The sequence below is a fragment of the Geotrypetes seraphini genome, chromosome 1 (genome assembly GCF_902459505.1).
Source record: "Geotrypetes seraphini chromosome 1, aGeoSer1.1, whole genome shotgun sequence".
NCBI classification, from domain to species: Eukaryota; Metazoa; Chordata; class Amphibia; order Gymnophiona; family Dermophiidae; genus Geotrypetes; species Geotrypetes seraphini.
Window position 1 is genome coordinate 242840951 of NC_047084.1, and position 18052 is coordinate 242859002.

The 18052-nt window shown below is 39.6% G+C and overlaps 1 protein-coding gene across 6 annotated transcripts in view; it reads right to left on the bottom strand.

Annotated features, from left to right (window-relative positions):
- Positions 1-13730: 13730 nt before the first annotated feature.
- Positions 13731-18052, bottom strand: part of PACRGL (parkin coregulated like) — a 61908-nt gene continuing 57586 nt past the window's right edge. For all 6 annotated transcript variants that reach the window (XM_033948615.1, XM_033948649.1, XM_033948605.1 and 3 more), the window contains one exon: positions 13731-14733. In XM_033948615.1, the coding sequence (XP_033804506.1) occupies positions 14677-14733 (57 nt within the window). In that variant the 3' untranslated portion in view covers positions 13731-14676. The remainder of the gene's footprint in view (positions 14734-18052) is intronic.

An 18052-nucleotide genomic window follows, 5' to 3' on the forward strand; every position in this document is an offset into this window, starting at 1 on the left:
ATTCCATGAAAGAAATATTGCATGATAATTAAAAAAGACCCCTGAGGCAGGCCAAGTGCCAAAACACTGATAGTGTTGGGACTTTCATTTGAAATAAAGAAGTATTTGTCCCAGTTCTGCAGGCGTTTACACTCCTTTTTGGGTGTTGTGTTTTGCTGTGTATTTTGATTTCCTTTTGTTTTTGCATGGTATTTTGGAAGTACAGCCATGATTGGGCTCAAGACAGTGATACCTTTCAGGTAAGTTTTTGGAAGCATAAGCCTGTAGAATGGCTGTAGAATACTATGTTTTTTTTTTCATATAAGGTGTTTGAGGACTATTGGTATATCGTTACGGAGATCATAACCACCATTTGATAGCTTGAGCAAGTGTTGAGTATGGGCCTTCACCGATACAATCCCCAAAAAGGAAAAGTCTTTTCTACGTGGCACGCAACAATAATCAGAAAAAAGTGGGAAATATAGATGTCCAGGATTCTGTGTAATTGTTATTTGATCATTAGAAGCATAAATGTTCATATATTGTTCAAATGAATGCAAAACTCAAGCATTCAAAACTGGACAGGGCCGTGTTTCAGCAGGTCCACCTTTGCCAAGAGTTGAAACAACCTTCAGTTTCATGGCATAATATTATGTGAAGTACACTTAAAATAGCAGCCAAATGATTAAAACATAACCAAACAGAAAGGCTTAAAAATACATGAGTCTCGAGCAGCAATCGTTTGAATTAACACAATGAAACTGTTATGTTATATGTGATCTTATATCCCGCCAAATCCTCCAAAGTGGAGTTTGAGGCATGTTACATCAGCATTATCATTACAAAGAAATAAATATACAATGCAAGTTAGAATCAGATTAGACTCCTGACAGAGACTTCTGATACAGTGGGTTACAGATAGCATTTTCACTTCAAAGGTAGACATACAATGCTAAACCCTTAATCAAGACATGTAGAAGAACCATGTTTTCAGATAGTTCATTCCATATAGAAACTGAAAAATATGAGAAGGAAACTGCCAATATATGCTATTTCAGAGGCCAGCTGGTGAGGGAAAGAAGAGTAATTGACAATATTTTGATCAACAAATGCACATTATCATTGTACATTCTGCTTTTAACCCTTATACCTTATGCAGACCCTTATACCTTATGCCAGTGTTTTTCAACCGCTGTTCCGCGGCACACTAGTGTGCCGCGAGATGTTGCCTGGTGTGCCGCAGGGCCGCCGGGCCCGGAGCTGACAGGGGGCCCGAGGCAGGGGCGCCAGTAGCTCGCCAAGGCAAAGTGAGTCGATCACCCAGGACTCACTTTGTCTTGGCGATCTAATCTATCGAGCCGATAAGTCTTCTTCTCCCCGACTTCAATTCTGTAGTCGGAGAGGAAGTTCGGGCCAGCCAATCGCTGCCTGGCTGGGCGGAACTTCCTCTCCGATTGTAGAATTGACGTCAGGGAGAGCATGCGTCGGCGTCGGCTTTGGGGCCTGTTATCCATTGGTGGGTCCTGTTCCCCGATGGCAGCGGCAGTGGCAGTGGCTTGGGGAACGGCAGGGAGAAAGAAAGAAAGGGGGCAGGCAGGGAAACAGAAGGAAAGAAGAGAAACAGAAAAAAAGAAAGAAAGGTCAGGAAGAGAGGAAGAAAAAGTTGGGGGAGGGAATGAGGTTTGGAGGAGAGAAAGCATACAGGCTGATAGAAGGGAAGAAAGATTGGATGCACAGTCAGAAGAAGAAAGTGCAACCAGAAATCACCAGACAAGGTAGGAAAAATGATTTTATTTTAAATTTAGCAAAGTGGAGGCAGTATTACCACAGTTTTCAAAAGAATTTGCCCAAATAACTTAATAGTTAACTGGGTAAATTCCCAGAGATGAAAACTTCCCTTCACTTACTATGCACAGTTCTGAATTTATATCTGCTGTCTATATTTTACAATATGGTCACCTTTTACTAAACCGCAATAGTGGTTTTTAGCGCAGGGAGCCTATGAGCGTCAAGAGCAGCGCTGGGCATTCAGCGCAGCTCCCTGCGCTAAAAACTATTGTGGTTTAATAAAAAGGATGGAGGGTATATTTGTCTATTTTTGTATGCTATAAAAACCAAATAGAGAGACTGAGAGCTGTTGACGAAGAGCTACGTGTGTGTCTTTCTTCGATTCCAGCCAGAATATCAGCTTTGTGTTCAGCCAAACAGGCCCAGGTTTCGCACTGAATAAAGTATTTTATAATTTTTATTTCGTAATAAAGTAATTATAAAATACTTTCTTTGTGTTTATTTGATTCCTATTCAAGAGAATTACTTTATATATAGTCAATATAGGCAGAGAGTTAAATTTTTTAACATTTTCTAATGGTGGTGTGCCTCGTGATTTTTTTCATGAAACAAGCGTGCCTTTGCCCAAAAAAGGTTGAAAAACACTGCCTTATGCTATGAGTTTATCTTGGGCAGACTGGATAGATTCCAAAAGAGTAAAATAGATTTCATACTGGTTATCCAAGGAACAAGCAGTGGATTTTCTCAAATTCACCTTAATAATGGTTAATGGACTTTTCTTTTAGGAGCTTGTACAGATTGCAGAGAAGGCCATTAATGAGGCTGGCCAAATCCTAAATTTAGTATTTTTGCATCAAAGAGTTTATGATTTGAACAGTATCAATCATGCCAGTTCCTTGATCAGATCATGTTAAGCTGACAATCTCTGTAGCTATGCTTCGGTGGATCTGTCAAAACGATTTCATGCTGTCTTATAAGCAGCAGAAATTGGACACTGAACAGTTTAAACAGGAACTGGAGAAAAGATGGTGTTCAAGTGAAGCGAGTGAAGATGTGAAGGGCAATTCTATAAATTGTCATCTAAACATAGGTCAAGAACCACCTAACTCCATACAACATAAAGTTCAAAACAAAATTCTTATGGAACTAAGATTCTCATACAGATAGTGGAGGAAAAAACCTCAGTGTTGCTTATAAATGTAGTGTAGGGCAGTGTTTCCCAACCCTGTCCTGGAAGACCACCAGCCAGTTGTGTTTTTGGGATAACCCTAATGAATATGCATGAGAGAGATTTGTATATAATGGAGGTGAAAGGCATGCAAATCTGTTCCATGCATATTCATTAGGGCTATCGCTGTTTAGTAAAAGGGGGCCTTAGTGCAAAATATAGACAGCAGATATAAAGTCTCAAAACGGACACATTTTGATCACTACATTGAAAATGAAATCATTTTTCCTCCCTTTGTTGTCTGGTGATTTCATGAATCTCTGGTTGCACTTCCTTCCCCTTTCTTTCTCTCTCTCTCCCTCACCCCCCTTCTTTCTTTCTGTCTCTCTTTCTTTCTCTCTCCATGCCCTCCCTTTCTTTCTTTCTCTCTCCCTGACCCCTCCCCAAGCCACCACCTCTGATTTCTCCCTGCTTCCCCGATGCCGCAACAGGCCAGGCGCGTGCAGTGACTACCCAAGCGACGGGCCCACCATATTTCCCCCCCTCCCCCTCCAATATCAATATTGACGTCAAAGAGGAAGTTCTGGGCCAGCCAGGCAGCGATTGGCTGGCCCGGAACTTCCTCTCTGACCTCAATTCTGACGTCGAGGGTAGGGGGGGAGGCTTGTGGGCCTGGCGCCGCCTAGCCTGTTGCTGTGTCGGTGTCGTGGAAGCAGGGAGAACGCAAAGGCAATGCGAGTATCATGGAGTCTGGGATGGGCTCCGTGATCGACTTACATTGCCTTTGCGATCTACTGGTAGATTGCGATCAACCTTTTGGACACCCCTGATGTAAGATGTATGCACTTATGTCTGCGACATTTTGGACTGTGAAAGTCTTTAAGAGATAAGTGCATAGATTTTTGCATATTGAGTGGGATTGGAATGTGCATTTAAAGAATACAGTAAAACCTTGGTTTGTGAGCATAATTTGTTCCAGAAACATGCTTGTAATCCAAAGCACTCATATCAAAGCAAATTTCGCCATAAGAAATAATGTAAACTCAGACTATTTATTCCACAACCCAAGAACTTTAATACAAAATGCTATATTGTATAAAGTAAAAATATATACAATAAAACAAATTAACTTGCACTTGCAAGACCTCGCTCATTTAGAACAGCCACTACACTCCCACAGCGTCAGAAAGAGAACCATCGGCTCAGGTGTGATGCGTGTATACGGTGCATACTTGTATTGCAAGAACTCGCAGCATCAGAGAGAGAAGGAACATTGGCTCAGTTGTGAAGATGTGACGTGCGTATATGTACTCATATTGCAAGACAACACTCGTTGATCAAGTTAAAATTTAATAAAACATTTTGCTCGTCTTGCAAAACACTCGCACACCAAGTTACTCGCAATCCAAGGGTTTACTGTATATCGTGAATGAATCAGCTTTTGAATGTGGTAGTGGAGTTTTTTTAGCTTGTGATGTTTTCTTCTCTTGAACTTAAAACTTGAACTGAGTCGTGCTTGACTGGGTTACAAGGAAACTGGATATGGGGAAGTCTCTGGACGTCGTGTACTTGGACTTCAGCAAAGCTTTTGATAGCGTCCCGCACCGCAGATTGTTGAGCAAGATGACTTCGTTGGGATTGGGAGTGATATTGACGACATGGGTCAATGACTGGTTAAGCGGTAGAATCCAGAGGGTAGTGGTTAACGGTACCCCCTCCAATACATCGGAGGTGACCAGTGGAGTGCCACAGGGATCGGTCTTGGGACCGATCCTTTTCAACATATACATAAGAGACCTGACTCAAGGGCTTCAAGGTAAAATAACACTATTCGCCGACGACACCAAACTATGCAACATAGTAGATAACAGCACCTTGCCCGACAGTATGGAACAGGACCTGCTCTTATTGGAACATTGGTCCTCGACTTGGCAGCTAGGCTTCAATACCAAAAAATGTAAGGTCATGCACCTTGGCAGCAGAAACCCGTGCAGAACTTACACTCTAAATGGTGAGACCTTAGCTAGGACTAGGGCTGAACGTGATTTGGGAGTAATCATTAGTGAAGACATGAAAACTGCCAAGCAGGTGGAGAAAGCTGCATCCAAGGCTAGACAAATGGTGGGATGCATCCGTAGAGGTTTTGTCAGCTGGAGGCCCGAAGTCATATTGCCCCTATACAGATCCATGGTGAGACCTCATCTTGAATACTGTGTTCAATTCTGGAGACCACATTATCAAAAAGATGTGCGGAGAATCGAGTTGGTTCAGCGAATGACCACCAGGATGGTCTCGGGACTCAAGAACCTCCCATATGAGGAAAGACTGAATAAACTGCAGCTATACTCGCTCGAGGAACGTAGAGAGAGGGGGGACATGATTGAGACTTTTAAATATATCACGGGCCGCATCGAGGTGGAAGACGATATCTTCTTTCTTAAAGGACCTTCAACCACAAGAGGTCATCCGCTGAAAATCAAAGGTGGGCAATTTCATGGCGACGCCAGGAAGTATTTCTTCACCGAAAGGGTAGTCGATCATTGGAATGAACTTCCATTGCAGGTGATTAACGCCAGCAGCGTGCTCGATTTTAAAAAGAAATGGGATATGTATGTGGGATCTCTAGCCGGGTGAAGTCTGGGGGTGGGTCATTAGCGTGGGCAGACTTGATGGGCTATAGCCCTTTTCTGCCGTCATATTCTATTTTTCTATGTAAGAAGGTGGCTTGAAGTAGTGAAGGTTTGGATAATTTCCTTTTTTTTAAAAAAAAAAAATTCTTTATTCATTTTTACATATTACAACAAGTACATCAGATGAAATCATTCGAATTTGTATATATACACTTGATTAACTTTCATGTAACACTTTAAATATAACATTTTAGTCAATCGATATCTATGTTCTATAATATCTTGAATATTATATACTACATCTAATATCTAAATAATTAATATTAGGATAGAAAACCCTCCCATCCACTCCCTCCCTCTACAGAAATTCCATCTACAATATATCAAAATTATTAACACATTCATATACATTATAGTATTAATAAATATTACCCACCCACAACCCCTCATGTCGAATATCTTACTTTCCTTAATTTCCTAAAAGAGAAGTCCATAGGCCATTATTGAGATGGCTTGGGGAAATCTACTGCTTAACTCCTAGGATAGCATACAGATCAAATCACTCCACAGACCCTTAGTTTAAACTACTTCACATATATGGGTTCTATGGATAGAACTTTATATTCTTAGAGATTTCAGTAGACCTTGGTGGTACCTTCTGTATGCCATAAACTTTTTATTCATACAGAATAATGGCACCCAGATTCGTCATCGGTCTAGTAAATATTTCATTTATCTACTTTATTAATTTAAATATTCAAAAGGTTATACTCATCTTGTTCTACGCGGGAGGGGGCAAGCACTCCGACATAGAAACTATGTTTCGCCCTAATCAAGCTTTATCAAGGACAATCCCCCTATAAAACATACAAAAAATCTCAATAATCTTCATACTTTAGTTAATAAAGAAAACTAAATAAATAACTCAACCTGCAGTAGAAAACATTTATAAATATAATTATAGAATTTCGATATAATTTAGATAGAGCATACCTTAAGCCAAACGACTCATGCTCCCCACGCTAAATTGCTTATTCAGTTGGAGGAACATGGGCGCGGCATTTTTTCATTTATTTTAAATTTTAATCACATGATGATGACGTAATACGCATACGTCCCCATTCCCCGGGCTGTCAGACACGTCTCAGTCAGATTAAAGTCATCCAATCAATTTCAGCATTCAGACTCCATGGTTGTACACAGTTTAAGTTAAAAATCCATTTTTATTCTTTAAAGTTTAATTTTTCACGATGGCTTCCTCCCTCCCACCCACCCAACCTGAATTTGATCTATAACCCTCCAGCATATGTCAGAGATTTTGTTTCATTTCATGCCAGTGTTGAACAAGGGGAGCCTCTAAGTCTCCCGTGTTAATTCGAGACTTATGTTCTGTAAGTCGGACCTGAATCTTCCGACTTGTCCTATCTATGTAAACTAAATTACATGGACACTCAATCATATAAATAACATGATCACTAATACAGGATGTGTTCGAGGTAGCCTGATATGTCCTATTGGTGCCCAGGTGTGTCCAAGTAGAACCCACTAGTGTCTACCATTGGCATTTCTCGCAGCCCACATGTTCATATGTTCCTTCTATTACAGTCTTTTTAATTTTGAAACGATGATTTGACAACAGTTCCCCAATCGTTCTTCCCCTCCTATATGAGGCCATTGGAAACTTCTGAAACTGAACATTTAATTGAAGCACAGGCCAGTGATATTTCATTCTAGCAAAAAAAGCTGTTCTTATTGCTGTAAAAGGAAGAACACATATTAGGGCTTCCTCTTGAATCTCATCTTTTTTCTACTTTAACAATAATGACCTCTGGGCAAACTTTGCCCGGAGGTAAGCTTTACGCACTGCTTTCTTTGGGTATCCCCTAGCATAAAAGCGATCACTCATTATCAAGGCTTGCTTCTCAAACTCTCCCATATTAGAACATAGTTTACGAATTCTCAAGAACTGACTAATGAGTATGTTGAATTTAAGAAAATAAGGGTGGTAGCTTAGGAAATGAAGAAAATTATTTTTATCTACTTCTTTTCTGTAGAGAGTAATATAAAGTCGTTGTTCCCTATCTCTAGCTATGGTAATATCCAGAAAAGCTATCCTTTCCTTATGATAGGTCATAGTAAAAGACAGATGCATGTCGAGGGTATTTAACCAGTCTAAAAAATATTTAAGTTCAGACTCAGATCCATCCCAAAAAATTAGAATATCATCCAAATATCTTTTCCATAATTTTACAGGGGCTGGATAAACTAAATCACGTTCAAATTTGGCCACATATAAACTGGCTACCGATGGGGCCAAGGTGGCCCCCATTGCGACCCCTTGAATTTGTTTGAAAAAATCCCCCTTATACCAAAAATAATTTTCTTGTATTACTAGTTGAGCTAATTTAGTAAGCCAATTACTATCAAAATGACCTAAGTCTTTTTGAGAAAGAACCTCATTAATGATGTTCAGAGCTGCCTCTTGAGGTATTTGTGTATATAAGGACGCAATATCTAGGGTTACCAAATATGTAATCCCACTAATATCCAAGTCTTCGTCCAATATCCGAAGTAGGTGAGCATTGTCTTTAATATAAGATGGAATTAGCTTCACCTCTGTTTTTAAAAAATAGTCCACAAATTGAGAGAGAGGTTCTAAAACAGAATATCTTGTAGAGACAATAGGACGTCCCGGAGGGTTTCTCTGGTCTTTATGCACCTTAGGCAGTAGATATAGTTTAGGGGTAGAGGGAAAAGACTCTTTTTGATATAAGGGGGATTTTTTCAAACAAATTCAAGGGGTCGCGATGGGGGCCACCTTGGCCCCATCGGTAGCTAGTTTATATGTGGCCAAATTTGAACGTGATTTAGTTTACGTCATCATCATGTGACTAAAATTTAAAATAAATGAAAAAACGCCGCGGCCATGTTCCTCCAGCTGAATAAGCAATTGAGCGCGGGGAGCATGAGTCGTTTGGCTTAAGGTATGCTTTATCTAAATTATATCGAAATTCTATAATTATATTTATAAATGTTTTCTACTGCAGGTTGAGTTATTTATTTAGTTTTCTTTATTAACTAAAGTATGAAGATTATTGAGATTTTTTGTATGTTTTATAGGGGGATTGTCCTTGATAAAGCTTGATTAGGGCGAAACATAGTTTCTATGTCGGAGTGCTTGCCCCCTCCCGCGTAGAACAAGATGAGTATAACCTTTTGAATATTTAAATTAATAAAGTAGATAAATGAAATATTTACTAGACCGATGACGAATCTGGGTGCCATTATTCTGTATGAATAAAAAGTTTATGGTATACAGAATGTACCACCGAGGTCTACTGATAACTCCTAGGATAAGCAGCATAAAATATGATTTACTACTTAGGATCTAGCTAGATACTTGGGATCTGGTATGTCCACTGTTAGAAACAGGATACTCGGCTTGATGGACCTTCGGTTATGTTCTTATCTAACTTGTCAATTCTTATGTATTTTTTATTTTTTATTCATTTGGATCCTTTTTCCATTTTTAAAAGATGTTTTTTAGGCTCTAATAGCCCTTTTCACTTCACCTTTTAACCATGCTAGCTCTCATTTTTCTCTTCTTTCCACCTTTGTTAATACATGGAACACATCTGGTCTGGGCTTCCACAATGGTATCTTTAAATAACATCCATGCCTGGTTTACATTACATTACCACTTGTATTCTGCCATAGCCCTTCTGAATTCATCAATTCAACTACTGGAAACAGACCCAGTTAAACATAGTATAATACCAAATTCCTTAAAATACAATAAACACACATTATAATCAATGTCGACATAAAAATGTCTTGAATAAAAATGTTTTTTGAAGCTTCCTAAAAACCATACAATGAACTTCTGATCTAATTAAAAATGGTAAATCATTCCAAATTAGAGGTGCCTGATAATAAAAAGCACTGATGATGATTTGAGTAGTTTTTCTAAAAAAAAAAAAAAAAAAAAAAAAAAACAACTATGCAGGATTACTGCGCTCTACTCTGGAGGATCCTAAACGGGGAGAAATTAATACTGAATTTGTTTAAATTAAGTAAAGTTGCATTTTTCTATGATATTTATGATAATAAAAAGATGCATTCCATTGCATAAATGATCAAATTTGTTTCAGGAAGGTACATTGAAGGTAAAACTGATTTCTTAAAGCATGTCCTGATCTACCTGCTAATAAGGAGACTAATTCCATCAGATATGATGGTCCTTGACCATATAAAAGATTGAAGACGGTCACTGATCCTTTTAACTTCTTTTTAATCATTTTCCTTATTTTATCGTAATCGCCATTTTGAAAATTAAATGTCGCTACAGTAGATTTCTTTAAAGGCATCACTCCTGATATCAGCTAAATTTGATCATGTTATGATCACTATTTCTCAGCAGACCCAACACAGTTACCTCGTTCTATGTCCTGCATTCCACTAAGGCAGGGGTGTCCAATGTCGGTCCTCGAGGGCCGCAATCCAGTCGGGTTTTCAGGATTTCCCCAATGAATATGCATGAGATCTATTTGCATGCACTGCTTTCAATGCATATTCATTGGGGAAATCCTGAAAACCCGACTGGATTGCGGCCCTCGAGGACCGACATTGGACACCCCTGCACTAAGGACTAAATCTAAAATAGCTCCTCCTTTTTGGTTCCTGGACCAGTTGCTCCAAGAAGGTCATTTATGGAGTCTAGTAAATTTACCCCCCTAGCACTTCCCGATGTAAGATTTACCTCCTCCTTTACAAAGCCATGCTAGTGTTTTTTGCGCCAGCTGCCACGGTAACAGCTCCAACGCTCATAGAATTCCTATGAGCTGTTACCACTGTGGCCAGCGCTAAAAACAATAGCTCGGCTTTGTATAGGAGGGGGTTATTCCCTTACCAAGAGTTCCCTTTCTTGAACTTTAACACCCCCCCTCACACACACACACTTTTACTAAGTCATGATAGAGGTTTTTACCATGGTCCAGGGAGCTAAATACTCTGATGCTCATAGGAATTTAATGAGTGTCGGAGCATTTAGCACTCCAGGCCACATTAAAAACCTCTGTTGCAGCTTAGTAAAAGAGGCCCTAAATTGTAAATAAAATAAGATTTTCTTATTTCAAAGTATAAGCCATCATCTTTTACCCTCTCTTTTACTAAGGTGTGCTAACCGATTAGCGCGCGCTAAATGCTAATGCGTCCATAGACTAACATGCACACGTTAGCGTTTAACGCGCGCTAATTGGTTAGCATACCTTAGTACAAGAGGGCCTTAGAGTCCAACAAATTCAACTTGGTGCATAAAGCACATCTCTTCAGAAGAAATATGGAGGTGGCTGAAGTTTTGCAAGACAAATAAATGTGAAAAATATACACGTCTCACTTTTATGTCATGTTACTTAAAAAAACAGCTAAAAAATATTTCACTGATGTGTGAAGCATGAAGTACAAATTTTATGAAAAAAAAGTTCAAACAAAATAAATGTTGAAACAATTTCCATAGATCTACACAGACTCTAAGGAAATATCTTACTCTTAAAAATGTAAGAGTCAGTCTGAATTAAGGAAAATAAAATAATAATTTTTTTTTAAACCCAGAAAACTAGAGTGATTTGTTTGAAGTGACAGCGGCTATATTGCTTTTGTGAATTGTTCCTGAGGGAAAAGAAACCTGTTAAGATATTTTCTGACAAGCTGCATGAGCTGTAGAATTTCACTGTGAAAAATGCAGAAAATGCAGATGTATTAAATTGTTTTAGACATTTCTCATCTAGTAAGGTTATCCATGTAGGACCCACCGATACATGTAAAATTGTTATTGGCTGGCTTAAGATGGGCAGAAGCAATTTTAAGAAAACCATGGAAATAAGAAAACCATGGAAATAAGGTAAAGAAAAATGAAGAGAATCTTTTACAAAAATGTGCTATGTTTTTGCACTTACCGCACTGTCTTTAAAATTTGGCTGTAAAGGTGCACTAGGGTCCCCTTTTACAAAGCTGCGGTAGTGATACTCAATGGCCTTTAGTGCATTTACTGTGCCAATATTGCTATTGCGACTTTGTAAAAGGGGACCCTTGTGCACCTTGACAGCAAAAATGTAAAGACAGTCCTGTAATTGTTGGGAGCATGTCCTCAGCAATTACTGCACTGAAAAACTGCCCTAGCATGCATAAACCTGGTTGCAATTAGCAAAAATGCACTTCATGCTAGGATCAAACTCCCACCATCTGCAACATCCTTCCATCATGTGCCCAGCTCCTTAAGCATTTATCTTATTGTTACTACAACAGAATCATTCATCGTTGTTGGCATCAAGATGCATTTCCAACATTTAAGACACTTATTTTCCTGTTCATCCACTACAGTGTGTACGTTCTCTTCTACACTCATGTCTGAAAGACAATCCAATTACATTTTAATATTTATACACCGATTATCTAAGCGGTTTACATTCAGGTACTCAAGTATTTCTCCCTATCTGTCCCGGTGGGCTCACAATCTGACTAATGTACCTGGGGCAATGACATGTTATGTGACTTGCCCAGGGTCACAAGGAGCAGTGCTGGGTTTGAAGCTGCAACTTCAGAGTGCCGAGACTGCAGCCCTAACCACTAAGCCATTCCTCTACTCCACTTTTCCTAGATGATGTACAAACACAGGAAAACTGAATCTTTGGGAAGGCTGTACTAAAACCAGATTGAAATGAAAGGCTCTAAACAATTGTACAGAATATTGTCCCTTCTTATAGTTTAATAAAAACATTTAAATATAAAATCATAAATGTTTGAGACTTGTGCAAATAGGACAGAGCTTACAGGGATGGGGTGGGGGCAGAGTCTGCAGAGACAGGGCCAAACTTTGTCTCCGTGTCGTTTTCTACCCTTGCAGCCCTCCTGGTAATGATCTAAGATCAAACAAATGATGTCTGAGTGATATAGTTTGCAAGTTAAAAAAAATAAAAAAAATTGGTCAACATTCACAATTTAACTGCCCAGAAATATCTGCTGACCTGTTAAATTGCTTATTCAGGGCTATCTGCTAATTTCCAGTGTACTTAAATGATGATTGCCACTGAAAATTAGCAGTTCGTACCCAAGGGAAAGCTGGCTATTTTGGAGGGAATCCAGGGGTATAGTCGGCACTTGATCAGTTAAGTGTATAAATGAGACTTCATAATACACAGCCCTGTCTTTATGTGGCAACCTATGGCTGGATAAGTGCTGAATATCAACTTAGCTGGCACTACATAAACTAGATATTCAATGTTGAATCCAAATGGGGAACAGCACTGAATATCTGGGAATGCCGCCACCAGATGAATATTTATACCCCTAAAAATAAAGCAAAATAGCCTCAATAAAAAAACCATTCCAGAAAAATTAAAGAATAATGTTTTAAAAAAATATTGGGAGAGTTGTTCACATCAGTTTAGCACAGTGTATCACAAACTATGTGTCATGGCACACCAGTGTGCCTCCTGAGATTTCTGGTGTGCGACACACTGGTGAGGAGGAGAGTCATCCACGCCGGCTGCCTGCCTACAGGACATGCCTCTCGTGGCAAGAGGTATGTCCAGTAGGAAATCAGTTGGCGTGGACAACTCTCCTCCTGGCCAGCGTCTCTCCTCTTCTCCCTGTAATGGAGGGGTCGCGGCAAGACAAGCCTCTGCGCATGCGTGTGACGTCATCGCATCGACTTCCGGGTACCTTCCGGCCGGGGCACTGCATTTAGTGTGCCACCAGCTGGAAAAGTTTGTGGGACACTGGTTTAGCATAAGGGAAAATCCAAAATTAAAGGGACTGCTAAATGTGGGAAGGGCCACACAAGCTCAGAGCATTGCATTAGATCTAAGCTCTAGGAGAGATGTTCCATCCCAGTGCCATCAAAGAATATCACTTGTAGTCCTGATTCAATCCTCATGCGTAGCTCAAGGCAAAATCACATTCAGGTACAGTAGGTATTTTCCTGTCCCTTGAAGGCCTACAATCTAATGTTGTACCTGTTCATCAGTGGAGAAAACTGACAGCATGCATATGAAAACATTTGTGGCTTGAACAAAATAAAGATCCCTTTCACAAAACTAATTTTCTATTCCACAGCAGGCTCTTAATACAATTCATTAATCAAAAATTCTATTTAGTCACACTAAAAGTAACTTGCAAAATGCAGAATTTATTGTTAGAATGAATAAAATAGACACAGTATTTGATTTACTATTTCAACAAACAAAAATATAAACAGCCATTTTCTTTATGCTATTAGAAAAATACACATCTTAAAAAATCCATGACTCTGAACACTTTCAAATAAACTGTCCACATTAAATAATTATCGAATTAATTCACTCACCCAATATTTTAAGTCATTAACTTTAAGCTTGCCAATGAACATTAAATTTTAACACTGCATAAAATGCTTCAAGGTTGCCTGCATAAAACCTGTATGTTAATAAATGCATACTGCTCCCTTCTCTCTGACAATTTTTTTGCTAAGTAAACCGCATGGATGCCATTGCGACTTGTGGAATATCAAGACATAATAAAACTTGAAACTTAAATCAAGATTGGTACTGTAAACAAAACAGCAATCCAAAGCAAAATAATATAATTTTAGGGATATAATTTTAGGGCTCCTTTTACAAAGATACGCTAGGGCCTTAACGCACGCAATAGCACGTGTTAAATTCCCAAGCGCACTAGCCACTACTGCCTCTTTTTTAGAAGGCAGATTTTCAGCTACCGCGCGCTATAGCGCTTGGTAATTTTGTGCGTGCGATAAAAACCCTAGTGCACTTTCGTAAAAGGAGCCCTTAGTTTCTTTAGAGAAGCAACAAAACATGCTGTACTGAATGAAGACAGAAAAAAATATATAGGAAAATGTGCAAAAACTTAAAACAAGTTACATTCCACAACTAAACGTTTTACTAGAAAATAATCTCTTGATGTCCATAAGGCTTTTTCAGTTTTCATCTCAAGTCAAAATAGGGCATTAGTGTGCACTCCATGATTGGCAGCATAAATCTTTAAGAACATTCCTCCAGTAAGTAGTGTCAAACCTGTGATTTCTACTGCAGGGTTTGAAGATGACCCGGGCTTTGTTCAAGAGTAAATGGAGCAATATGTTGGAATTTTTGATTTGATGATCCTAAGGCTCTCCTGTTGACACAAACATGATCAATAAAAACAGTATTAATAATGGGCCTGGTGATTAATGTTTTGCTAACTCATGTCTGGGCTCCGGAGAAAACAGACTATGATATTAAGCATTGTTCTGTTAATCTCTGGAGGATTCCATACGCTAGGGTGTTCAATCCCAACCCACAGTCTGGGAGTTGCAGAAATCCACAACTTTTCTAAGCACATGCCTTCCGCCATGTTGAACAATGGATTATAACGGTGTGGGGTGTTCCTGTCTTGCCATTTGGAGGCTTCAGGCATTGCTTTGGCCATGAACCATCTTTTCTCTCTAGAAATATTATGGATTGGATTACAAGCTGTGAGGCAAAAGGGAGAGTTTTGGAGCAGTTTGAGAACTTTGGGGGGGGGGGGGAAGGAGAGAAATAAGGAAATCCAAGATGGCCACTTCGGCATAACAAACACCTTAGAGCTGACCAACAAATTAAAAAAATAGGATTTTAGGGGAGGAGGACCAAGGACCTAACTGCAGAAAAAGTCAAAAAATCGTTTTGTTAGACCCCCTCCAACTTCCCCCAGAGGCTGTCACAGCCTGTACTCACAGACCATGTGCTGAGGAAATGGTGTTGCATCAGCTCCCGTAAAGTGTAGCTGGAACTGGAAATTATGACTCCCTCAAATTGCCGGTCAGTTTTTGCGCTGAATTCTTTGGGCTTCCAGTCAGACCTTAGTCAGACTGATCTTCTAACCCCAACGGACCACATGGCACAAAATAAACTGTAGCTGGCACAAAATAAACTGTAGCTGGCACCGAGTGCCCCAAAGGACCACTAATGATGCCTAACAGCCTGCACTCAAGCTCCTGACTAAGTCAAGGAAGTGAGCAAGTGTTGAGGGCATGTAAACCTGAGCTCCACAAATCTTCAGAAAGCTGACTGAACAAGTCTCCAAAGGATACACCTGCCAGCTGCAAACATAAGTCTGCTCCTCTCCAAGCAGGCAGAGAAGTCTCTTCTAACCGAGAATTCTGTGGCACTACAAAAATCCACAAAAAACTGCAAAATAAAAAAGTAGTAACTGAGTAATCATAAAGACACCTTCTTGCTCGCTTGCAGAAGGAAAAACTGACGGGCACCATAGCACATGGAGGAAGAGGAGTTGAAAAGCTGTGATTGACATCTTCTACAAAGCGCTCGTGAGCATGCATGGATAACCCTATGGCTCAGGATACCATTTCTACCGCACTAGAATAATCATATTTATTAGAGAGAACAGTTAAAAGTGAACATGATTCTGGTCAGGGACAGTTCGGGTCAGGAGCTAGCTAGACTGTGTCCTAGGGTCAGGCTTGAAGGTATTATTAAGTGGCCTTAGAAAAAAATGGGCATGTCTATCTGACCTCTTCAAGGCTTTTTTTTAGAATCATGAGAGGCTTTGGAAGACTGGAGGCAGGTAGATTTATCTTACAAAACTGGAAATGAAGAGAAGGAGGAAGCGGGCTTGTTACTAGGTCTGTGGTGAATAAATTAATAAAATTGCCACTATAACAAAGGATAGTGTGGTGGATTACAGAATTTCAGGTGGCATGGTTTTATGAGAAGTAGATCTTGTTAGCTGAATCTAAACAATTTCTGATTTGGTTACTAGAGACTAAGATCACGGGAAAGTACTAGATATGGTGTATCTAGATTTCAGCAAGGCCTTTGACACAGCTTCACATAAATGGAGCACCCTTGGCAGGGTTAGAACTGGTTGAATGGGAGGTGACAACATATAGTGGTAAATGGAAGTCACTCCAAAGAAAGTTTATCATCAGTAGTGTCTTTGGTTTGGTTCTTTCCTATGTTTTAAAAAGTGATATTGTAAAAGAGAAATTTTCTCATCAAGGGGAAGCAATTCCGGTCCTCGAGAGCCTGAGCCAGGTCAGGTTTTCAGGATCTCCACCATGAATATGTATGAGATGGATTTGCATACACTGCCTCCTTGAGATGCAAATCTATCTCATGTATATTTATTATGGCTATCCTGAAAACCTAACCTAGCTTCAGCTCTCGAGGACCGGAATTGCCTACCCCTGCCCTAGATAATATGGACAACTTGAGGCAGGAATCTAGTGAAGCTTGAGGAATCTTCTAGAGTTTGGCAGCTAAACTTTAATGGTAAAAAAAATGCAGGATCAGGCATTTGGGCTGCAAAACTAAGGGAATAATACAGTAAACTGGGCAAATTTCTTTTGTGCAAGAAACAAGAGAGTGTCTGGAAGGGATCTTATTGAAATGATATTAAGGTGGTCAAACAAATAAATAAAGCTTGGCAGCATAGAGAGTTGAATGATCAAGAAGAAAAAGGAGTAATATTGCCTCTAAATCAGGGGTAGGGAACTCCGGTCCTCGAGAGCCGTATTCCAGTCGGGTTTTCAGGATTTCCCCAATGAATATGCATTGAAAGCAGTGCATGCAAATAGATCTCATGCATATTCATTGGGGAATTCCTGAAAATCCAACTGGAATACGGCTCTCGAGGACCGGAGTTCCCTACCCCTGCTCTAAATTAATACCAAGTAGAGACCTCATATTGTGTACAATTCTGGAGACTGCATCTTCATTAGAATATAAGTAGTGCTATACTGGGACAGTCGGAAGGTCTACCAAACCCAGTATCCTGTTTCCCACAGTGGTCTATTCAGGTCCTGAGTACCTGGCAGAATCTCACAAAAGTAATATGTTTATACTTTATTTTTATTAAATTCCATGCAGCTTATCCTTTCCTAATAATTCTTAACATTCTATTTGTTTTCTTGGCCAACAATGCACACTGAACAAAGGATTTCAATGCTGGGCAGGGGCTTTGCGGTCAGATGCTCACGGACAATAAAATAACTTCAGCTAAAGTTGGGGTTATTTTATTGTAATTTTAGAGCCATGTGATTTGCTGTGTGCATCCGGTGTTCACCGCAAGTTGCATTATTGAATTTGCTGCTTTATTTGCATATGCATGTTTTGCAACTCATTACTATGTAGCCTACGGTAACTTAAGGTTCACTGCACTAGTGCCCTATAAGTCACATTAAACTGCAAATGGTGGGAGACCGGGCCTGTTCCTGAAGGAGAGGCAAAACATGGTGAAGAAAGTGCTGGGAATCAGCGATTTTCTCTGTAAATGCTTGGAATCAGCGATTTCTCTTTGCAAGCTGATGTAAAAAAAAAAAAAAAAAAGTTATAATTGCTATCAAAAAAGTTTCTAAAAGGGGAAAAAAAAGTATGTTTCTAAATCAGTGCTGAGGCATCCATGAAACTAATGTGGAAACAGGGGAAAGCTTAGCTCTTCAACCATACCTTTA